Source organism: Tenebrio molitor, chromosome 1, assembly GCF_963966145.1.
Source record: "Tenebrio molitor chromosome 1, icTenMoli1.1, whole genome shotgun sequence".
Classification (NCBI taxonomy): domain Eukaryota; kingdom Metazoa; phylum Arthropoda; class Insecta; order Coleoptera; family Tenebrionidae; genus Tenebrio; species Tenebrio molitor.
The window spans coordinates 22,478,216-22,504,552 of NC_091046.1; the positions used below are offsets into that span (position 1 = coordinate 22,478,216).

Below are 26,337 nucleotides of genomic sequence, written 5' to 3' on the forward strand. Positions count from 1 at the left end.
AAATCTGCACATATGGACCAGCTGTATAACAATTTGACACCAAATCATAGTTAAGGTTATGTTCATTTCACTTACCGTACTTTTCTTCCGCGAATTCATTTTCAAAACAAATTTAATTAGAAATCAGCAGAAACCTTTTTGAATTTGAAATAAACTCTCGCTCGTCGGGGCGCAGGCTCAGTTACAAAAAAAATGTTGACACTCAGTTACTTACACTGAGTGTCAACATTTTTTTTGTATCTGTTATGTCAGTGCAAATTGCAAGGGTATTTTTTTTAATAAGTGCAAATGTTTATTTTTCTATATTTGAGTGTAATAAAAAATATTCGCTTCGACAACTTAAGTTACAAAAATGTACAGATTGATTAGAGATTTTAAAAATTGTTTATTCAAACCATCATTTACAAGTATATTGTAACTAGAATTTTAAACAACTGATTCAAAGTAATTTAGATCTTTTCACTGCATGTATTTTTCTGGCAACTAAAAATCTGGATGGTAAGAAAAGTTCTTTAAAAAAGTGTTACATACAAAATCAACAAAAATATACCCCTTTTGTTACAGATGGAAATGTTAAATTTAACAATCGTTGCAGAATTACTGAACAATAATAAACAATAAACACGCTTACACCATTAAATTAACCTTTTTTAGTTTTGAGACAAAATTAATACGAAACTGTAATAAATTACAATATCACATTAAACATGAGTTTTTAATTTATTTATAAAATACAAACATTTTTAGAAAGCAGCTAGTTATAAGATGTAAAAATATTCATTACTTAACAATCGGTAATTATTTAAAGATAAACTATTTAAATAAAGCAAGCTTACTGTTTGTACCAAAGATCATTAAAAAGTATAAACCGTGTGATCGAAAAAATTTGGTGACGATATAATTTGTTTCCATATTTGTAGGTACTGTGCACAAAAAATTAACTTCCAGTACGAATTTTCTATACTACTTAATGTTATTTAAGTATGCTCGATACTTTTAATTCCAAAAATAAACCTCAAGGAAACAATCCATATTATTATTATTACTATTCTGGTCAACCAGGTAGGTACTCAAATTTATTTGATCATACGGTAAATGATATCATTCTTTAGCGTGTGTAAAAAAGGGATTGAAATAAACCATTACTTACAAAGTGCTATCTTTAACAAATGAGGTACAAATCCGGAAATTATGTACAGTGATCAAATGAAAATAGAAACTTTTTGAATTTGTACTAAATATATAAAACGACACCTACAATTAACATAAACAAAATTTCATCACAGAATCACTATATTTAATTAGTATAGATACATTACGAGAATATGCAAAATCTATACAAGTTTAACATCTACTGTCTGTTCACGCAATAAAGATAACAAATTTCCAATGCGTATTTATCTAAACATCTACTTTTTAATTCCAAGGAACATGTTATTTTCCAAATTTTTCTATAACTGCACATTTGAAAATTGTATCTGACTGCGAAAACAGGGAATAATTCAATCATAAAATAAATTGAATTTCGTTTTATGCGTAATCCGATTTCTTGGATATCTACAACCACATTCTAATTAAAATATCACCACACCATTTTTAATTGTCTGTGAGACGTACGTCATCTTATGTATGGCCTGATTTTCAGTCTCATTACTGTTAGCACTATTCGTTTCATACTTTGTTGCGAAGAAGTTGGTCGTGTTGATATAATAGCGATTCAGCTTGTTGCTAGAAAGTTTCAAAAATTAAATGAACACAATTATGCAATATCACTACTTACTGTTGTTTCTGTAATTTGAGGTCTATTTTGATAAGGCGCTATGTTAGATCGTGGTAACAATTGAGATGACGTTTTTTGCCGCTTGTATATGTTGGTTCCTATTTCAGTACTGGGCGGGCGTTTATTACTTGCAGTCTTTAGCTTAACATGGTATGGTTTGATTGGGGAATTTTCAGTCGTAGTAGAGCAGTCTTGATTCTCATTTACATTATAATATACTCGTGGGCTGGGTGTTGAGCGATGGTCTGAGCCTGGTGAAGGTAAATTTGTTATTAGATGAACTATCGCTGCTTCTACCTGTTGTGGGTCTTCTACGGATTCTATGGACGAATCATTCGAACCACACGAAGTGATCTGTAATATAAAGTGAAAATTTTATTCTTTGAACAACTTTGCATTTTGTTATTCATATATGTAAATGGGTGAAAAATAGTAAAGGGTGTTTTTTTAAATTTGGCGTCGAAGTTGGCGTTGGAGAGTCGATTGAGAACGGACCACTCGTGTAAAAGCGTAAGATTTAAACAGCTGATTCGTGATCCGTTACCCGTATAGTACATTCACAATCGACTCTTCAACGCCAACTTCGACGCCAAATTTTAAAAAACAGTCGTTATATTAAAATCCAAGTTGCAATACAAGGCATTTATTCAAGCACGAATTTGAAATTCCGAAACGAGCCGCGTAGCGGCGAGTTGAGGAACAAATGAGTGCTTGACGGACCTTCTGCAACGAGTGTTTTATATTTTTTCTATTTTGCCGCTTTAACCATTTTAATTACATATTTTATAAATAAAAAAAAAAAAATTTAATGTAGGGAATTTTGCGGTGGTTGGTGACATTTATGTGGTATAATTTTAGCCAGCTGTGAAAAAAAAAAATTTTTTTCGGCTTCCGTCTAGAAACACTGATTTTTCATTCGTCTAAATCGTCTGACCTCCATGGTCTGGACACTAGCATTTTCCTGCCTAGGCAAGAAAATCGACACAGGAATTTTTAATGAGAGATTTTAGGTTGTGTTCTGTGATTTTAGGTTGGCAGCACAAAATGTCAGTGTCATGCGGCATTTTTGTACAATTTTTTAAGTGTAAAATATTGATGTCGGACAAATTTGTATTCTTTATCGCAAGCTGTACATTGCGTATAGCAGTTGGGGCCGAGGAAGGTATCAAGCGATGGGTTAGGAATAACAGAAACGACGACGACGCTTTTGAATATTTGAGGAATTGGTTGATTTTTGTCGTGACAGTCGCTTCTTGAATCCTTTATGTTGCCAATGGAAGAAAAATAAATTCCCTATCTGGTAATTTTTTAACAAAAATGATCATATTTTGCTTATAAATTGTCGGCCGAAAAATTTTTGTGTATTGCACGGCTAGAAAATGTTTTGCAAGTGCTCCCACTTGTGGGCCTCGGCTAACGCCTCTGCCCCACAAACCACTTGCAAAATGGCGTTTTCTAGACTTGTGATACAAATAACTATAAAACCGTAAAACGTCAGTTTTTTTTAAATTTTTGCGTTTGATATCTGAAAATGAATACCGAAGAAAGTTTATCACTAACGCCGCCGCAAATTACGCAAATTGCACAAAAGACGTTAGAAAATTTACTGCCGGAGAAGTCCAAATCCCAGTGTAAAAATTAAACATTTTATTCATTGTTAGGTATTTATTAAGTTGCTTTGTTCTCTGCGAGACTTATTTTTTGACGTATGTCAGTTGACAGTTCACGCTACCAACATCAATATACATACTAATACAGTAAATTTTACTATACTCAAGGCGATCTACATTTACCAGGCCATGACACTGACCAAAGACAGTGTGCTATGGAATGGCCTACCACAGTCTGACAACATTGCTTCACCAACATTTAGTGAAAAAAATCGAAATCCACTAAACCTGTCATTGTATTTACATTTGTCAAATATGAGTGATCTAATTTTACGACAGTTCAAAAATGCGTAATCGCATTGTAACATATAGTTTAAAACCACCTTAGGGACAGAAAAATAACGGTGCTCATTCCTGATAAAATTTCAGATGCTCTGCTGTGTTCCGGACTATTGAAACTGTTTGGCTATAAACTAACGCGAGGTGGGCATTTCCAACTTAAATATAACAATTTGTTCTCCCCATTGCCTAAATCCCATCCCATTTCTTGTAACTTGCTTCCCAGTCTCATTTCAATATTCGTTTTTAAAACCAAAAGATTTTCTCCAGTGATTGTGTCGTCATTACTAATTTTGATTATTTCTTCCCAAAGTGTAATTTCTTCGTAATTAAAAGTTATTGGAACCGCGTTTGGCACAAGTCGCTTCATTTTGTCCCCATTGATAAATAACTGTTCCGCTAAAATCTTTAGCACAAGCATGGCTACTTTTGCGAATTCTTCACTCTTCGATTTTTAAAATCTTTTTCCAAATTGGCTTCGTTTTGATTTGATGGAACCTTAATTAAAAGTATCTAGCCACCTACGTAATTTGAAGAAGAAGACGCATAATTTGAGTTGCAATTTGGTACACAACACTTAAATGACATTTTTAATTCAGTTTGATGAATTTGACCAAGGACTTGTCAAAATTTATTGTAAACGTCGAATTCGTTTCAAAATTTTTGGAACACCGTAGGTCATGGAATGGCCTACCAGGGAATGTGGCAACACAGCCAGTGTCCAGGCCTGTAACTTAAGACCGCCTTGCTATACTCCATTCTTTATCTTGGTGGCTGGTCGATGCGATCACGGATCAAGCAAGCCATGGGTAGCTTTGTAAGTTTTACTTTTTCCACCAAATTTCTGTGTGGTGTAAATCAAATATTAACTGTCATCGCTGTCATTCAGGTTCAGAATCTTCGTCAAACATTCATGTCCAAATCTCGCGATCTTATGTCGCGAATTGTAAATATACAGGCTCATTATAAATGATTGTCCCATCGCAGTTGGCATTGGTGACAGGGTTTAATGTGCCGCAAGCCTTATAAAATGAGTGAGACTAGTATCGCCGATAGGTGGCGCTCCTGGCGGTAGTGGAAATCAAGTTTACTAGGTTGGCTAACGTTGCGAGGCTGCGGCACATCCAAAATTTGTGTGGGTTTTCAAAGCCAACTGCGATGGTACAATCATTTATAATGACCCTGTATAAGCCGTACATATCGATTCTTAAATTTAACGATTCCCGGTCTGAAAATTATCGGCGTCCGTCGTTGGTCAATCCGACCGAACATTATTCCGGTCCCGTGCCGGGCAATATTGCAAAGAAGTTTGGGTTTGAAAAATTAACCGGATTCTTAAACCATAAACCGGACCTAATTTGACCGGAAAGTGTGTGCTCGGTCTAGAACATTTTGATATTGCCAAGTTATTAAAATTTTAGAGAACGATGCGATGTGAAGATGACACGTTTGAGGTTATGTCTCGATGCATGTGAACAATGATCTTATAATACTACGTTCTAGATCGGCAGCAGAGAGAGAGGAATTGCCCCGAACATAGAAGTGAGACGGCGCGAGTCAGTCACGTGACGGTGGGATCATTCCGCCAAATCTGCATTGACTAGGTGCATTCATTTGAATAAATTTCTGCTGAATTGCGTGTTTTTCCAGTTTTTCCTGTGTTTTCTTATACAATGACTGGCACAAAAAAGGACTCACTTTGAATTTTAAGTAAGTAATTCATTGTCTTTTGGTATCATGTTGTATTGATAAGTGTTATTTAAGTTATTCTTTACCAAAGAATATCCGACAAACAAAACATTAAACACAGCACATAAGATTTGAATGAAAAATGATAAAAGTAAATTTTGAGAAAAAATTTTATTATTCCTCTACAATAAAAACCAAATAAACGAGTTTTACTTAAAAAACAGAAATGACTACCAATTATATCAAATTGTGTACTATCTGAATTTGAGTCAGTTTCATTTGCTAGATTTTCATTGTATCTCAATTCAAAATATTGTTGAAGTTTTAAAAATACGATTCTACTGTTATTGTGCTTGCAAAGTCTTAATAATATTGTGAATAACGTTTAGAAATTTTAATTTTGATTGAGTGCGGGGATAAAACTAGATAAAACTAAAACAGGAGGAATTTCTGCATAGACTTGCTTATTGTCAACAATTGGGGGATGGCAATTCGAACATTTAATTTCATAATTTTAAGTATGTACTTAGTAACACAGTTTTTGACTTGTTTTTGTTCGTTATAAAATTAATTTTTTCCATTTTTTTTTTCAAAAATTTCCTTATCTAAGATAACAAATTTTTTCTTCAAACGTCCGTAAATTATGACATTATCCTGCTGCATTGATAATGCTAAAGTGTCACTTCATTGTCATGGCATCTAACGAGCTGACGAACGGCAGATAAAGTTATTATCTCCGCTGAGAGCGGCAGATAAAGTTATTATCTCCGCTGAAGGCATCCGTGAAGTTATTATCTCCGCTGATGAGCGGCAGTAAAGTAAACTAGCTAAATTATTTGAAATTCCTACCTGGTTTCTTAACATGTCTTAAATAATTTGTTATGAAGGTTTGAAGAAAAAATAGTATATGTTATTCGGAGCAAAAATGGTTTTATGTGCTTTGGCTGGTTTGTCTGCCTCACTGCGTTCGGCAGCCAATCTACCAGCCGCAACACATAAAACTTCATTTTTGCTCCTCATAACATAATATACTATTTTACACAGTCGATTAGACAATTCAAATGGCTATTAGAATCAAGAAAAAAAATAGGGGGTTTCCATTAAAAAAAAATATTGTTTACGTCATTACTCGAAAACAAATGACTGCTTGGAATTTTTTTTGGTATTAAAATATGTATTTTTATAAACTAAAATTGACCCGCCAAAATATATTTTTTTTAAATTTGTTGAATTTTTAATGAATTTATTCCATACTTTTGCCGCTCACTGTACACTAAACGGTAATAAATTTCACTTTTCTAATTCAATTTAAATAGTTATGGGTAGAATATAATTTTAAGGTATTTTTTTGAGTTCATACTGAAGTTCATTTTTATATCAAATCAGTTTAAACCATGACCAACTTCATTCATATCCGCTTCGCTTCTATATGGCCGTTTCAATTTTGAATTTTACATGCAATCAAATGTTCCCATTTGATGGACATCTACTAGCGACATCTCCTCAACAAACAATCAAACTACAACTGAATTTGACATTTACACACCCCACGGTCTTGAAGCCAAACTAATCGTAACAAGGGTCCTGGAGTTGCTGTAGATAATAAAGAAGAGATATATATCACAGTGAAATGTTCCATTTAGTTTTTTTTTAAATAATTTTATCAATTTTGGATTTGGTTTGGTGGTTACTGGGAATTTGAAAATAACTGTTGTTATTTTCTCCACATGCAACGCACTATTTTCCCATGTTAGTACTTCAACCTTGATGAAATTCAAGGAAATTTAAATAATTGTGGCAATTTAGTTGATTTATAGTTTAATATCTTTAAAGAGATGGCGCTAGTTAAGGGTAGATTTTTTGAGGTTAGCCGAATCAATCATTCAGCTAGTTTGTTACGGACGTAATAAGCGCAGCGCAGTTCAGATTTAGTAGGCCATGCACGTTTCATGGACTACTTTGCGGGAACAAATTTTTGCTAAATTGAGACGGCCATATAGAAGCGAAGCGAATATGAATGAAGTTGGTCATGGTTCAAACTCATTAAAACACACAAAACTAATTAAACCCCAATGTATTCAAATGCTTTTCATCCCACCGTCACGTGGCCTCTATATCCCTATCCTTGTCGTATACATTTGATACGCGGATCTTCCATCGCTCTCTAATGTAAGAGGCAATGCTGGCTCAGTCGGGTATAGGGAAGGGATCATCTAGTAGTATTATAAGAGCATTGCATGTGTATCATGACCATGAGCAATTTAACTTGAAAATAATAAATAGAAAGACTTTGCGGCGTCTCTGTAAGTACATTATTTGAATATTTTTTAACAACCACCAACGCACTTTTCCATGGGAACTCTCAAAAATCCCTAAATTCAACTTAACGGCTGAAAATTCCTCAAGGACCACCAAGATAAAGAATAGTGTATAGTCTATTCTAACGCACCGACTTGCGACTTATTTAGGCTGGTATTTATTGTCGCCACTTAAGTTCGTCTTTGATTTTATATTACTAGATTGGCCACCAATGGAACCAGTTTTCCGCAAACTTTTGGATGCGGATACCAGAGGGAGCGCCTATTGCCGCTGTGTGAATTCGGTTAGACATACGTTACGTTTCTGTCGCCAGAGTAAGCTTGTCGTAACTTGAATAAAGCGCGGAGTTCGGAGTATCGCACTATCGAGTCGAAATTCGAAATGTTTACAGGACGGGAACAGACGAGACGACGAGTTACTGTTTAAAATATTAGTGGACGTATAACTCAATGCATTTCATTTTATACTGTAATCACTAAATCATTGTTTTAGTTTAAAAAATGTTTATAAAATTAATTCCCGAGTATCAATGGTAACTAACTGCTTGTTTGTTGCCTTTTCACGTTATGTATGTCGGGAAACTAACACGAAATAGTTCTTTGTGTATTAAGAACGTAAAGTGATACATTGTTGATTGAGAGATTGACAATGTACTATTGAGAGCAGCTATTTATATGTCATTTAAAAAAACCCAATGTAGTCTAAGCTTTATTGTCATAAATCTCATAATAATTAATTTTGACGAAATAAACTGTCACAGTTATGCACAATTATTTTAGATTTTAGTTATTACAGTCACGGACAGAAAAAAGTAAACCTGGCTTACTACATAATAAACATTTAGAACTCTCCGTTGCTATGAGAAATCTTTGGTGTTTAGAAAAAAAATCGATTTTACCACTTATAATTTCAGCAACGGGAATAGTACCGCAATCTCTTTTTAAAAATTTAAAAATTTTGGACTTAGAAAACACATTGCTTGTTGAAATTCAAAAAGGTATATTATTATACCCATGTCATATCGTAAGGAAATTCCTTAAGATTGACACAGAACATAAAACACAAAAAAGTCAAAATGTGGAGGCGAGACGCCGGTCATTATGTTGATAAGCACTGCACTATTACTTGATAGTACAGAGTCATTATAAATGATTGTCTCATCGTAGGTGGCTGTGCGCTATGCTTTAGGTGCGCCGCTACGCCCACTAGTTGTGACAAACATTTATAATGACCCCGGGTGGAGGTGGGATACGAAACCATAGAAATAGTAAATAGCCTTACATTAGCGAAAAAATATTGTCCTATTTTTTTGTCGGCGACTGTAAATTCCAAACTTTAATAAAAGACTGTTCAGTTTCCAGAAAATCACATCTACTCTCGTGTCAAAAATGGATTACTCCCTAGGATTTAGGGATATTCGTTGCTAGGTTGCCATAAATTTGGTTAGGTTGGAGGTTATGTGGTTTCTGGTGACAAACAAAAGATATCCCAAAAATGTAAGAGAGCAAATTAATTGTAACAGTTGCAAATGACTAATTTCTCGCTAAGTGATAGATGATTTTTCGTTTCACAATCAATTTTAGTTACTGGCGGCATATTTATTTGAATTTAATCTCTCAATTCAAAGTAACCAACCTTAGGCATTCAAAATAATTTTTGAAAATTCTAGTTACACACAACATGAAAAACGTTATTTCCCTAAAAGTTCGAATTCTAGGGAGTAATCCATTTTTGACACGAGTCAACTTTTCAGGATTGACGAATGCAATTTGTCAAAATGACATGCAACAATAGTAGATATTAAAATGAGGTTTATTAAATCGTCTAGCATCTAAAGCCTATTTCACATCTTACATCAGTCAAATTTCAAGTCTGCCCGAAATTCCGTGCTCCCAATATGTAGTACACTTGCGCTCGCAACACACAACATTTTTTCTACAATCGCAACTATGACTAACTACTATGTACTATTGCGATCAAAAAATTTTGGACACTAATGTCATCGTGCTGTCATACATTCTAAAACGACCCTTATGTATTAATAACCTCAATTTTGATTGTGTCAATTTTGAAAATCTGAATGTCAGATTTACCGAAAAAATATTTAAAAAGTTGTAAAAATCACACAAATGGAATAGAACGAGGTTTTAATTAATGAAAAATATAAAACAAATACCCAAATGTACTCGCATATTAAAAAAAATATATTTTAAACCGGTGTCAAATTGACAACAATTTCATCTTTCATGTGACAGTTTCAATAAAGCATGATTTAGAGTAAATTTTTTAATGTGACAGAAGTTTGATGTCCAAAATTTTATGATCGTAATAGTACACTTCTATTCAGAAAAAAAGCGTACTATGGCGGACAATAAATTTAGGCCGGCCTGTCATTGGCTTGACATCAAAATGTGAAGCTGGCATTATGTTCAACTAACCCCATTTACGATTTTTGTCATTCTTGTCATCGTGACAGCGATAATCAAAATGAAAATTGGGAAAAGAAGCGTGCACCAGAGAGAAGTGCTACTACAAATCAGTTATGCTGGTGCGTCATGATGAATTCCGTGGTCATGATCGGTAAGTTACGAAAAGGGCGAAGGAAACGCCAAACAGCTTGAAAATCTTCAGTTTGACAAACTGACACATCAGTCATAATGACAATAAATGGTCGCTTGCATTGACTTTTTTGAAATGTCAGAAATTTGCCGGCCTAAATTTATTGTCCGCCATAGTACAAGTAGTGAACACAATTTTGGCTATAATCTATTCATTTTGATTGTGACCACTCCCTAGTAACTTTTCAGTTGCTAGGTTATTGATAGGGAATTTTAGATAACACTAAATCCAGTCGCAGTTGGCAACTCTCGGAGGCGCCATTTTGGCAGAAACGTCACGCTCACAGAAGACAGAACGGAGAACGACTTGCGCAAACGTTTTTCGACGTAGACTTTGTGCGCGTATCTATAAAATTGAGCGTTGCTACGAAATTTCGGAATTCAAAAAGGAAATGCCATGTCGTCTTCTCAAAGTTAAGAACAAACGGTTAATATTGACTTGTTTCGAGACATTTTATTGAAGCCAACGGAAAACAACTCACAAAGACGAACGTCGCCAATAAAGTTAACTCTATTTGTGCTTTTTGTTGTACATTTTGGCTAGTAAGTACTGTAGTTTGATGCCTTCTGCCTTTTCATCTCCTATAAAACACTTTTCTAAACTTCATGTTTCTTTCTGTCTGATTAATTTTTATCTGACAGACGTTTTTAGTTTCTCCTACTTCAAATATTGATTTCTGTTTAGTCTTAGGATTAAACAATTATGTTTTACCATTATGAATTAGGAAAAAAGTGAAAGCGTTCTCTCACCCTACCCGGAGCAGGGGAGGTACTTGCGCGTATTTTACCTGGGTCCAGAGGGTAGGTTGAGAGAGCAACTACGAGCCCAGCACTCAGTCAGATCAGACGGTAGTTCAGAAAATAAACAAATACCAGCGCAAAGCGAGTTTCAATTTCCCGACTCAAATAAAGTACATTCGCCGGTGAAAATCCTCATCGGTGACAAAACAATTTCCGTTATTAATTTTGATAAATACATTGAAATCATTGCTTTACTACCATTGTCAAGTTTTGACAATTCTGACATTTTCACATCATGTTCACACCACACAAATATTTAGTGTAAAACGTATGCAGCACACAGCTAAACAGCGCCTACTATTTTTTTCGTTGCGGTCACAATCAAAGTGAATAGATAATAGATTGCCATATCGTAAACCTATCTTTTAATTGTTGTTACTTAGAAACCCGTGATGATAGCTGGATTTGATCGATGTATTCTTCAGAGATTTTAATGTGTATAAATGTTTTGCTTTATTTATTAGGCATGTATTACCAATTACTACAAACACAATTCAAGCTTTTATTCACAAATTTATGGAAAAAGGCAACTCTCAACAATCTAACAACAATTTAAAAATTTATAAAAAACAGTGTTCACACATTTGAAACGTTTATATGAGGATGAGGATAACGAAGAAGAAAGCATTTAAAGTAGGTAAAGTTTAGCAAAAATACAAAAATATTACCTACTCAAAACTTTACAATTATTGTTTTTAGACGACTACACTCTCTATCTATAAAAAATGTAGTCTGATTCGGATTCCGAGGATGACTTCGTTTAACCATGTTTTACACCATGTTGAAGATTGATTATCGTTTGATTCGTTTGTTGTTGATGTTTCACGAAATATATTTTTCTTTTACCATAACCTCAATTTCTTGTTTGACATTTTTTTAACTAGGATTTTCCTATACTCTGAATACTGGTTATGAATTTGTGTGTACAATCTGCACCAACATATTAAAAATGACACTGACAGCACGGATGTCGTTGAAAATTATTATAGCATGTACAATTGCGGCCACGGAATTTTGGCCGTCACTTTCATGCCAATTAAAAAAAAAATTATGTAGTCCATGCTTTATTGTCATTATGATTGACTTTTGGAATTGACATCCAAAAATTTGTCAATGTCATACTTGCGAACATGCCACCAATACCCTATTTCAATAAAGTGCAGATAGTATCCCTGTTCCAAAATTGCACGAAATGAGAAAGCGCGTTTTCTTGCATCAAAATGACAATCTTGTAATCTTGGATTTATTAGTACTGGATACGGTGTACAGCCATCATAGTTGAACAAGACGTACCATCTATTTCTGTCGCTCTCAACGCATTATCTGGGTATTAGCACTATCCTTTAGAGAGTCCCCCGAAACTGATTGGTTTAAATTCTCAATCTATCAAATGTTTATTACCTACTCTCCTGTCATTCGTATCATCTTTTTTCTAATCTGTTTCTCTGAAGTTTGCATAGTTCGAGAGTATTTGAATCTTTAACTCTATCAAGTATTATTGTTTTAGAACTTGAACATATTAAGAATGACTAATTCGTCTAAAGCCAGATATTTTTCACTCTAATGTGAAACACTGACAATGCTGTTGGTAAAGGTTTCACAAAAGGAAATCCAGGTTTGGAGTACAAAGGTGAAGAGAGTTGTCTGCCTTCAACAACTATACTTTTGTGAACCACTTAATTTGTGCGTAAATTCAAACTCACAAGTATCCATGAAACTTACGAAAAAACACCAAAATAAATATTAGTTGTAACAGATTCTTATATTTACTCATTATTAAATAATACAACTTTGTTAAGATTAGGTACTTCTTATCTTGTTTTTGTTTAGAGCTTTCGCAGTTTTCATACATTCGTAGTGTATTTCCCTTTGCTCGTCAGCATATTGTTGGATCATATTTACATGTCGTTTTGTTTTTCGAGGGCTATGCTCTACTGTTATATCTGCATTATATCTCGAATCTACTGATTGAGTCGCCGTCGTTTTATTTTCTAACAATTTTAAAAAATAGGTAAGTAAGTTATGAAAGAGAAATTAAATATTAAGTTTTATACGCTCTACCTTTGTTGCCACTACAATGTTCTTCTGCAAAATTTTACATGGTTTTTTACATTCATCCTAATCAGAATTCCGAAAATGTTTTGAATAAATAACCGCATCTTTTGCAACTTTGATTGTCTCTTCCACACTGATATCCATTTGTTTCTTAAGAAGGTTTCTTTTGGAAAACTGAAATCATTTTTTCACCCAGGTCTTGGGTATTTGTAAAGAATCGTCTATTTTAGGTACATACCAGTGAAAAAATAAGTCTTTTCTTAAAGAACTATAAGGAGTAGAACAAATTCTGCAGGTTTTCGTTACTGCAATTATTCTATTTTACGAATGCAGGAATAATGTTAGAAATTAAAACATCAAGTTTTATGACAGTTCAGACCACAGGTTCAGACTTTTGAATTAATTTCAAACTTCAAAATTGACATTTGCGAAACATCTAAACGACATACGTATATGCCGTTCACGATTGTTTTAAACACGCAGGAGGCCATGATATTTTTTGTTAGATTGGCGTCAGGTCCTGTCATATGACGTTTCGTTATTAAATATTTGTCTTGTTGTTAATTCCCTAATTGATTCAGTGTAATTCAATTATAACCTAAAATAGATTTATTATGCCAAATCACAATATTGCCAACTAAAATGTCAGATTTTCATAGACAGTCCGAATTTGAAACAATCGTGAACGGATAATATTGTAAAGTCCATTCACGTTGGATTTTCCCTGCCAAATTGTTGTCACGTTGCAAGCCTGCGCCTCCTTTCCTAGTAATATTTACATTATCGTGTTTTATTCGTGATAGAGCGATTTGACGTCTTTAATTTTGAATGTTAGTTTGACGTGTGAAATAAAGTCACAGATTTTTTAATAAAAGTCTATTCCTGGGTGATTTTACCATGGCGTAAAGAAAAAAGGTTAATTTTAAAATTGCGTTAACCTTCCACAACTGACGTAATGTGACGAAACCCTCAAGCTAATACGGACTCAGAAAAAATAACTTCAGTTCGAAAATGAATTAGTTAGAATCCTTTAATATTTAATGTATTGTATGTATTAACATGAATATAATCTATTTACGACCTTTATTGAGCAGTTTCAACAATACAACGTTATTTTAAAGGTAATATGTAGGTACATCGAAAAAACTTAAATTAGATCAAAATTCACCTTTCTTTTGTGGTATGCAATTGTAACAATACATTCTTGAAACGTCACAATCAAAACGTATGTGTCTCTGAATAACTGAAATTTTATTGCCAAATTTGTTCCATCATTTAGATGCATTTCTTATTTCTATCGCTTCCAATGAAAGAAACTTCACACAATTTCCTATTGGGTTCATTTTCTATAACTTATTCTGGTCCCTCATCAATCATCATGTTAGTCGCAGAAGGTTAAGTAAATGTAGTCATTAAGGGGTTTTTTCACTTAATCAACAACGCAAGCAGAAAAATACATACAACACCAGTAGGTAGGAGTTAGGTATTGTATGTTCCTAATCCTATCATACCGATTAACAACTGACACTATTTTTAGTGCAAATGATAACAAAATGGATGTATTATTACCTATTGTTATCCTCTAAAAAGTTTAATAACAATATTTGAAAAATGACTGTTTCTTTGCTGACAGCAAATAACATAACCTCTACAGTCTACGAATGACTTGGTTACTTTATCAGCCCGTATTGGTGACATACACAGCTAAAGCATTTTTAAGCTAAAAATCACACCGCCACAATATTGAATTATTTGACCTTGACTAGGAAAATCCAACGTGAATGGACTTTAATAACAGAGAGAAACATATTTGAATACAGGTTAGAATAAATTGGGGGAAGGTACCGAAGTCTGTGATATGTTTTTTCAAAGTCGACATAGGTTTATAGGGTATTGCCGTATCCAGTACTAATAAATCCATGCTTGTAATAGTAGAAAGTGAGGTTATGAATAAGTAAGGGCCGCTTTACATCTCATGTCAATGGAATGACTAGTGACGGCCAAAATTCCGTGGCCGTAATTGTATCTATTACATGACACTCTTCAAGGCAAGTAGGTACACTCATCCACAAAATTACCACTTGTATTTCACCGCGTAAATTATTTGAAATTATAATACAGGTGAATAGTAAACCATGATATTGGAATAAAATAAATGTTTTTGCTTTTTGTTTTTACCTTGTTTCGATCGAATATACAGGCTGTTTGATAAAAAACGCCTCAACCCATAGCTTTTTTATTTATTATCCGATTTCAATGAACAAAAAAACCAAAGATATGGTTTTTCATGCGCTACGAAGCAGCCATAAAAATTTTTTTTTGGCGTTATTTTCAGTAGCTAACGATAGTCAACTTTTTTTTTTTAAATGGACACATGTAGTTTTTTAGGCTCAGTCTGGTGAAGTTTTTTTTTTCTGAATCTAATGATGTATTAAAAGTTATCGTTTGGTCCATAGCTGACTGAAAAAAAAAAACAATTTTTAATTGTGGTTCAGCTTATTATGAAATTTTCAAGTGTGCTGTGGAAAACAATCGGAATACAATGTACGATAAATGTCATCTAAACGTCAGCTTAGAAATTTTCATCTGCTTTTTTAAACTTTTTTTATTTAAGTATAAAATAACATTGTAAGTCATGCAGGATAGCAGTCATTTGACTATTGTTTTATGTTCCAGTGTAATAAAAATCGTAATTCGTCAAAAACAAAAAGTTAATAGAAAAAATAATTATTATTATTATTATAATTCATGTTTTCTAAGAAAGTAATAATGTAACTCTTCAAGATTGCATCTGAAAATTTTCAAACTCACACTTGACATTTGTTGCTATTTGTATTCCAATTGTTTTTCACGGCACACTTGAAAATTTCATACTAAGCTGAACTACAATTAAAAATTGTTTTATTTTTTTTCAGGCATCTATGGACCAAACGATAACTTTTAATACATCATTAGATTCAGAAAAAAAACTTTACCAGACTGTGCCTAAAAAACTACATGTGTCCATTTAAAAAAAAGAAGTTGACTATCGTTAGCTACTGAAAATAACGCCAAAAAATTTTTTTTATGGCTGCTTCGTAGCGCATGAAAAACCATATCTTTGGTTTTTTAGTTCCTTGAAATCGGATAATAAATAAAAAAGTTATGGGTTGAGGCGTTTTTTATCAAACAGCCTGTATATAATCTATCTACTGGGTGCCCCAAAATTCGCGGAACAACTCAATGAGGCAATGTCAATTCATGTTAGAAAATAACGAGAAAAATAATTAAAAAATTCTATACCTCTTAGATTTGAAGATATGGGGGCCCAAAAGGTGCAGCTTTGATCTCATTTATTTTAAATATTAAAAAGATTTTGACTATTTGTCTTTTACTAGCCAGTGGCCTAATAATTTTGAACGATTGTGATCAGGTTTGCAATTATTTTCTTCATTATTTCCAGCATTTCCAAGTAGTAATTTTTGTTCGTTTTACCTCAAATAGCGTACGGCAACACGGCTTTGATTTTTCCCTCTCATTTCCAAGGATACAACAAAAATGAAATATTTGCAGACTATTGGGATGCATAGAATGTTTTTAAATGTTGCCACATTTAGTGTAATGAATAGGTCCATATCTTCTACAAAAAAGAAGATTGATTTATTTAAACATGTTTACCTGATCTCATAATGACTACTTAACAACGTACTACTACGTTGTTCCGCGAATTTTGGGGCACCCAGTATATATATAAAACAAAGTCGGGTTAGTTACGCTATTTATAACTCAAGAACGGCTGGACAGATTTTTATGATCTTTATACTGTTGGATTTGTCTCCGCCCCGATTAGCAGAATAACTATTAAAACATCGAATAACTAACGAAAATAAAATTATGAAGAAAATTCATTTTGAAAGGTTATGTCATCTGTCACAATCTGTCATTGTGCGCGCATCGACAATTTGAACTTAATTGAGATTTAACGTCACCTGAGTTTTAACACCAAGTGTGATCAATGGTGTTCAACAACACCTACTTTTGCATTGTACAGGGTGCGACAACATAACTTCCTTTTTTGAAATGCGCGCTATTCAGACTGTAGGGGTCGTAATGGAACGGGAGTGGTCTCATTCGGAAGCCGTGGTTTTCAAGATTTGTTCCCTACCCCTATCAGCTGCCATCATGCGTTGGAAGAGTGGAAAGCCTGCGTTTGCCGTCTACTTTTCAAACTGATCGCAACCCTTCCGAAATTGCTCCAATGTTGGGTCGTGTCGCGAACCAGAAATCAATTGTTACATGGGTCACTACGTTTAGACCATGATTTCAGACAAACCGGGAGTGCGACAAGACAAAGAACTGGAGTCTCACCTTAATAAGGGGCAATTTGTAGTAGAGAGCCCGCTCGCCGGATTTGTCCCCTTGCAATTTTGTTTGTGTTTTTTTTTTTTAAATTTCGCGTTTATATCAACCATCAAAGGACCCTACAAGGCCAACATCCGTGCAGGAACATACCCGCTGCTATGTCATGGCTAACGCTAGAAATGGGCTTATTCACTTATTCAGTGTATCGCAGCTGTATTTAACTAATTATGCATTTAAGTACGTCAATTGTCTGTAATTATTTCAATGCTACCCCAAGTAATGCTACGTCACGGGGGAAGCTGTTTTAGGGTTGAACATTTATTGCTGTGCGGCATACCTAACCTCGAAACTATCAAACAAAAACAAGTAAACAGTGCGTCCAAACCATCAAACCAACAAACCAGTGGAACAAAATCTTCATCTACAAAATGTTTCCAACAAACACGCATATGCTTAGTAATTCTCTTTCCAATTTTTAATTTAATTTTCCATATTTTCTTCCCGTCAGATGTTGACTGTATCCCAACCAAACTGATTAAAATATTCAATCCGTTTATGGTGATTGTTAATTCCGGATTATTTTTATACAGTGAATTTTTTTATCAATGAACCACAGAGATTTACATGGTATAAACTTTATTTCGCGTCAATGGTGTTTCTACTGCTAATTGCAAAATTATTTTTCGGACATGAAATAAAGTTTACACCATGTCAATCCCTATGGTTCATTGATAAAAAATTCACTGTATAGTTAGTTACAATTCGGGACACGGCAATTTGCTCTACTACTCATTAATATACTTTTACTTCCAAATAAATTAACCGAAAAAGCTAATACCTAAGTTAACACATTTATTGATTCTGAGGCGGTACGAAGTTCGCCGGGTCGGCTAGTTATATTTATATTTAAAAAAAATGCGTATGACTGAAGGAGATGACGTCACAAATAGGTGCAGTAATTTAAAACCAGGGCACTTTAAAATAAAAGTTGACCTCTTTTAGAGTTTTACAAAAATATCATTCGTTTTAAAATTACTGAATTTATTCCGTGCGTTGAAACTTTCGGTTGACAACTAGTCTGACAACTGAGAATAAGTCATTTTATTTTTGTTTTCTGACAATATGTAAGTCTGACAATCATATTCAATTGTAGCCAAGTGACATCGAAATATGATTGTCTAGAATCATGGCCAGCTCCATTAAACCTATGATTATGGCCGTCCCAATTCACATGAAAAATTGATTCTGTGACATTCGTGTGACGTGAGCAAGGTTGGTAGAACTGACTAATTTGTATAATAGGTTGCCTCGTTGAAAATTGCGGGGCGGGGGGGAAAGTAACTCGTGACGTAAAATCAATCCAGAAATTTTGGGTGTTCGAATAGAACCTAAGGTTTATAAGCTCCGTGGAGTTTATTGGGTGGCTTTTTGGGATTTATTCTAGCGAAGGAACACCTAATGCATGATCGACAGACTCTGTAGTAAAAGTTTAGTACACTGTGACGTCACGAGTAACTTTTGCGGGGGGAAAAAATTCAGACTATTGCTTTAAATGGAAACGAGGCAACCTATTATACAAATTAGTCAGTTCTACCAACCTTGGACGTGAGGTCATATAGTGACCTCCAGTAGATTTTTTCTTAATTATTTTTGAAATTTAATTGTCAAAATGTTGAAATGTGACTGTCAGAAATTTTTGAACAAATATACACACATGCGGAAATAATTAATAATGTGATGTTAAATTGGCGGCATTTGAAAAAAGTTGACGTATAGGTAGGTAATCTTGTTATGGCAAATTGGACACTCTGGATGCAACAGTACTTTAAAAAAATTAGGTAATCCAGTATAACAGCAACAATATTGGTAATACGGCTTCTTGGCATCAAAAACGTAATCATTGTTGGAGGTATTATCATTTATATACCATTCACGATGTTTTGGCATAAGGGGAAGCTATGATTTCATTTTTTAATGTTGGATACATGTTTGATTTCTGTCATTTCTGCTGTCACTAAAGTGCTTGACATGCGGACCTATCAAAATGAACGTAACATGTTGCCGAATTTACCGTAATAATAATTAAGCGACTTTAAAACGTATTGATGGTGTTTGCATTAAACTGCAGAACATATTTTCAGTAAGTTACAATGAAGTCAAGTTTTTATTTGTGTGTATAAATTGAATCGTAGGTGAGTACAAGATAAATATGTAGCACGGATAGTGAAGGAAGAAACAACGACCCAATTGAAATGGCACAGGGGCTTTATAAGACCTATTATAACTTCGCGATAGAGTTGTGAATTTATGGCTTGAGTCTATTTTGAAATGTACTCCTGAAATTTGCCAACATTTTTGTAGATATTGTGAAGAACATATTTCGGAAGATTGGACAAAATTAATGTGAAATCTTTTATTTGAAAACGTTCTTTCTTTAATAATATCATTAGGAGAATGTGACTCGGAAAATGATTGGAATTTTGATGCAGGTAATGATGATTCAGAATGAAATTATGGAAGTTGAATAGTTTTGTTCTTTTTTGTCATAGACGATGGGTGTGTAAATATTTTGCAGAAAGATTCGAATAAAGTAAGGCTTAATAAGTAGGTACAAGATTTTATACAATCCAGTTCTAGGAATGTTTTGGTTAAAATGAAAAATTCATTGAGAAGTTACAAACTGGTTGGCTAAGACACTGTATAGGTGTTAGGTGGGTTATCTAAGTGGTGCATAAATTAACAGGAGCCACTTCGTCTTCCGGTCCCGGTCCCTACTATTCTGTAGTCTGTTCAAGTCAGTTTCCTATTTTGTTAAATTGGATTAAAAATGTGTGTATTTTTCTATTGCAAAACTATGTAGTAAAACTAACAATGCACTAGACAATGACGCAGTTTATAACCTCAAACTCAGAAAAACATAACCTAATTCAACAGGCAGCTCTACTGCCAACTTAAATGCACTTTTTCCATGGCCTCCCCTTATGCCAAAACATCGTGAATGGCATATACCGGGTGTAGAATTTGTTTACGAGACATAGGGTTTTACATGTAAAAATAAAGAGTTTCAATTATTGGCTCCCCTAATAATTTTACGGCAAAATAGTTCAAATGAAAGTTGGAGAGAATTAAAATTACTGTCTAATATCAGTCTTACTTTTTTTCTAACATCTTGTGGTACTGAAAGAAAGGAAAGACAAAAGTTGACACAAAACAGTAAAAAGTACTACTAAGCATGAAATTGTATTTCTTCCTTTAAATGTTATTATGAAGGGTCTTTTTTAAGCAACTTCCAAGCAACATTTGCTTCAGGTTCCACAGACCGATCAATTCCTGCCACAGAAACAATTGGAAGAATTGTAGAGAAGTTTGAGCATTTAATGGAAGATACCTTTTCATTCATCCTGTAGTCCTGTACGACTTTATTTGAAGGGCAAATTAAAAGACAATTAAATAATAGAGAAACCATCTGACAAATACATAGTATTTTAAAAGTCAAGTTTCATGGCTAGTGCTACTTTTTAGTATTTTTGTGTTAACTCCTTTCTTGCTTTTCTTTCAGTACCACAAAATGTTAGAAAAAAACAAAGAGTGGAATTAGACAGTATTTTTAATTCTCTTTAACTTGCATTTTAACTATTTTGGCATAAAATTATTAGGGGAGCCAATAATTGAAACTCTTTATTTTTACATGTAAAATCCTATGTCTCGTAAACCAATTCTACACCCGGTATAAAGAAAAACGTTTAGTTCCAAGTCCATAAAAATTAACAAATAAAAACACAAAAATTTACAAATGAAAAGAAAGTTATTTTTCTTCTATTGAATGATACCCAAAAACACAAACACTATAAAAACAATTACAATTTTAAAATTTTCCTGCTCATTGGCTTGTTATGAACGTAGCTTTTTTTTTAATTGTATCAGTTGTGTCCAGACAAATATTTAGTGGGATTCTGTTTCAAAATTTAGCAATATTGTTATTGAACAACATTGATTTTGCATAGATCCAACCAATTAACAGCTTCATATCATAGCAACTGCAACCTTGTTATATAGCAATATTGGTAAATTTTAAAACAGAATCGCACCAATTGTCTAAAACTGGCTTCACTGTTGCCTTTACAACAATGATACAGACTGCATCTGTATGAATGGAACATCAGCGCATTGGGTTTTGTCCTACATGTCGATACAAAATATTACTAATCTGTTGACAAGTTTTCTCCACTTCCAAGAGCGGTAAAATCTTTTGGGTTATGGCAGCGATCTGTTTTACAAGTCCCACAAATATTTTAATAGGATACGTTAAACCTCCTCGATCTTGAAAAAAAATGAGCCGAAGCAATGGTCTAGGAATATCCCTTGAAAGTAGTGATGCAAGACAGTCGTCACAATGGAATTTGTCATTTATTTTTTTTTTAAATGTACGAGTATCCTGCTAAAAAAGCCAGTGATGCCGAAGAAATGTTTTCGACAGGGAGAGTAATTTGACGAAATGCTTAAATTTGAATTCGTATTTTCAATGGTATTAATAAATCTTAAAAGTTATTGGTTCTGTCTCTACTAATTAAATTTTGTATTCTTGCAGAACTGACGGAATTTATATTTTCTGTCGAGAATTTCGAGGCTTTGACAATGCCACAGCCACAGCCACAGCGCAAAATTTGGCGCATTGCATACTCAGCTGTTCTAGCATCCGTAGCATCATTAGAAACCACCTCTTAGCCTTACGTGCGAAAAAGTAGCCTCTACAGCATCTGAGCTGAAAGATCGTGTCAGAACGTAATAAAACCCTGATTCTTGTAAAAGGAATCTGATGTACATTATGGACTTTTGGCCGTAAATTTTAAATGTAAATTTAAATTTTAATGGTTTATTAATGTTTCCACAAACAAAACTCATTTTAAACTCAAAAGTAAGTGAAAATGTTAGCTTGATACATTTTTGAAAGTTAGCGGTTAATTGTTGTTTTTGTGAAATTAGATAGAGGGGGCTAGTTCACCGCACTCCCAAGGTTGGTAGAACTGACTAATTTGTATAATAGGTTGCCTCTTTGAAAATTGCGGGGCGGGGGGAAAGTAACTCGTGACGTAAAATCAACCCAGATATTTTGGGTGTTAGAATAGAACCCAAGGTTTATAAGCTCCGTGGAGTTTATTAGGGGGCTTTTTGGGCTTTATTCTAGCGAGGGAACACCTAATGCATGATCGACAGACTCTGTCGTAAAAGTTTAGTACCTACACTCTGACGTCACGAGTAACTTTTGCGGGGGGAAAAAATTCAAACTATTGCTTCAAATGGCAACGAGGCAACCTATTATACAAATTAGTCAGTTCTACCAACCTTGCGCACTCCACGGCATTCTTTGAAATGTCGTTAATTTAGGGAAATTAGGATGGCCATAATCATAGGTTTAACAGCCCTTTCACAATGGCGTTAACGTTACGTCGATGTTAAAACGTTAATGTTAACGTTAGATCTAATTACATGTATTTCAGTACTTTTTATAAACTATTTCCGTTGGCTAATGTTAGAATGTAACGTTGAGAATTCAGAACATTTCTAGAACTAACGTTAACGCTAACAATATCATGCAACATTAATTTTCATCATAACGTCATTGTGAACGGTCCACAATGAAATACATGTAATTTAGAATTTCTAGATCTAACGTTAACATTAACGTTTTAACATCGACGTAACGTTAACGCCATTGTGTATGGACCATAATGGAACTGGCCATGCTAGAATGGTAATGGAAACGACATCTGCGAGAATTTACACAGAAGTTTTAAACTGGTACAGCCTAGTGGAACTGGCCGTCGTTGATCATTCTCTAATGTCTACTTATTTGTACAGGGTCATTTCGTTATAAATGATTGTCCCATTGCAGTTCGCGTTGAAAACCGACACAAATTTGGGATGTGCCGCTAACTTCGCAACGTGAGACCAACTAGTAGACAAATTTACACTACCGCCAGCAGCGCTACCTATCGGCAATGCTAGTCTCACTCATGTTATAAAGCTTGCAGCACATTCAACTACGTCACCAACGCCTACTACGATGAGACAATCATTTATAATGACCCCGTACTTATTGTAAATGGAAGAATTGACAAATAAAAAAAAATTAATTGAACAAAATTCTTAAAGATTTGACAATATTTTTTTATATTAAATTATTAGAAATTATCTGTTGTTAAAAAAACATACTCACCGGACTCGACTGTGAATTGATTAAAGCAGAAAATTTTTTCTTCATCTCAAGCACTAATTGATAACCTTCGTTTTCACTTACAAGTGTATTGATACATACAAAACTTTCAACAGTGCCTTGTTCATCGATTTCTAAAAAACCAAACGTCCTTAAGAAAATAAATTTTCCATTTTTTGACTGTAATCGATAACATGATGATCCTTTACTTTCTCCACGGTCGTACACTGAAAAAAAAAAAAAGTCAGATTTTTGAAATCTTTAAAAATGTCTTTGAGTACATTGTACCCACACGCCAGAGGTTGTCAGTTCGAAAAGACATTTTTTTTATTGGGCAAACAACTTCATTAAACATATCATATTCATTATAAAAATGGTTTGCCTACAATCACGGTGATTTTCCATCACTTTGCCATTTCCTAATTGTGTAAAATCTGAGTTTTAACCAGCACATAATGAATCAAAAGAAATTAATAACTAGAGTACATAAACTCGGTACAGGTTGCAAAGACACACTTGTCATTTGCGACAGCACTTTTATGGCATCAGTCATTTGAAATTACTTTAAAACTGTACTTATATGGAAAATATTCAACCCAAACTGTGATTTTCTGGTCCCTTTGTGTCTTTGCAACCTGTACCGAGTTTAATTATATTATACAGACTGTCTATCAAAGAATGTGGGATTGCAGAGGGTTCTGGAATTTGAATTTGCCACCTCCTTTAAATTCATCCATTACTACAGAGTTATTCACGAGAGGGGTACTTCTGAATTTTTATTTTGCCGCAACCAACAATACAATGGCAGTGACTACTAAATCAAATGTGTTATTTCTTTTAAATTAGAAATCAAAGTCAGTTGAATAGATTTGTCAGAAATGTCAGATTGGCAGATAACCTGTATTTAATCAAAATTCAACAAATAAATTAACAAATTAAGTTAATGTAAAAGATGTTAGAAGTGTCTACCATCGGCTTGGAAACATTCGCAACGGCGACAGAATTCTTTCCACGCGCTTCAAAATGAGGATCATATCAGTCTTTTCGTCGTTATTGTAAAAACAATTTTTTCGAATTGACAAAGATTTTTTGCTTTAACGACAAAGAGACAGGACTAAGAGCCGTCGTGGATTCAGTTATAATTATTTTCAAAATTTGAAATCAAGATATTGTTGCAATGTGTATAATGGGTTGCGGCAAAAAGAAATTCAGACATATAGTCCAATTTTTACCCTTTTGAGGTGACGTCACGATTTCCTTCCTCGCTTGCTCTTTATTTAAACGACAGAAACAGAAAAAAACAAAAAAAAAAGGCACGTTTATTTATTGATGGTCACTTTGAGGTTATTTTATGCTTCTGTCAATTTGACAATTTTTAATTTCTTTCACTTATTACATTGATTACAAACATAACCTTTCGAAACAATTGTCAACAAATTTGACACATTTATAGTTATTTATTATCAATTCAAATTTGTTTCTGATCCTAGCTCAAACATACGTAAAGTTACTAGATAATAACGTCACCTCAAAAGGGTAAAAATTGGACTATACCCCTCTCGTAAATAACCCTGTATATTACTATTAATTGCAAATTGTCAAATATTCACATGTCAACAAAAAGTCAACTTAACCTTATTTCCGCTTTCGAAGTCCTGTTTTGTTGTTCCTTCCTTTCTTGATCTATTTATTCTTAAAAGAAAAGCATTTTCCAAAGCTAGATAATTTCCGGTGGTGTTACAAAGGTATTGTCTTTATCTGTTTTTATATTGAAAATCAGCATAATTTTATATCCTCGCAAATATTTTAGAAGTAATTGCTAAAATGGTCTTCACACTTGAACAAAATAAGTTCCTTATGATGCCTTATTAATGCAACGGGCAACGGTGTTAAAAGAAACGAGGAATGGACATATAGCGTTCAAGCTTGCAAAGAAGAATTTTTAGCCAAGTACGTGGACCAAAATGTTTTAGAAAAGACCCTCGCAGCTCACATACATCGAATTGTTAATCATTTTGTTACTACCAGTAGTGTTGAAGCTAATTAATTTCTGGTGGTGTTACAAAGGTATTGTCTGTATCAGTTTTTATATCGAAAATCAGAATAATTTTATAACCTCTCAAATATTTTAGAAGTAATTGCTCAAATGGTCTTCACACTTGAACAAAATAAGTTCCTTATGATGTCTTATTACCGCAACAGTGTTAAAAGACACGAGGAATGGACATAGAGCGTTCAAGCTTGCAAAGAAGAATTTTTAGCCAAGTACCTGGACCAAAATATTTTAGAAAAGTCCCTCGCAGCTCACATACATCGAATTGTTTATCACTTTGTTACTACTGGTATTGTTGAAAAGGGGAAATCGTCAGGTCGTCCCAAAGTGATGGAAAATGTAGTTGAAAATATACGAGATCATTTAGAAGCACATCCGAGAACTTACTAGACTGTCTCTTCAAATTGCAGTACATGGTACATGCCATAAAATTGTTGGAGGAGAACTTGCATTACATCCATACTTTTCTGTGTCCAGCTATGTGAAAAGTGAAGTGTATAAATAAGAAATTAATAATT

The 26,337-nt window shown here is 33.9% G+C and overlaps 1 protein-coding gene across 10 annotated transcripts in view; it reads right to left on the bottom strand.

The window, feature by feature from the left end:
• Window positions 1-696: 696 nt before the first annotated feature.
• The window catches only part of LOC138126175 (basic helix-loop-helix ARNT-like protein 1), a 247,641-nt gene continuing 222,000 nt past the window's right edge, over window positions 697-26,337 (bottom strand). For 8 of the 10 annotated variants that reach the window (XM_069041888.1, XM_069041919.1, XM_069041915.1 and 5 more), the window contains 3 exons: window positions 23,770-23,993; window positions 1,781-2,134; window positions 697-1,728 (listed from right to left, as the gene is read on the bottom strand). In XM_069041888.1, coding sequence (XP_068897989.1) covers window positions 1,672-1,728; window positions 1,781-2,134; window positions 23,770-23,993 — 635 coding nt within the window. In that variant the 3' untranslated portion in view covers window positions 697-1,671. Of the gene's footprint in view, window positions 1,729-1,780; window positions 2,135-23,769; window positions 23,994-26,337 lie in introns of those variants that run through there. The other 2 variants (XR_011157670.1, XR_011157669.1) reach the window with 1 other exon arrangement.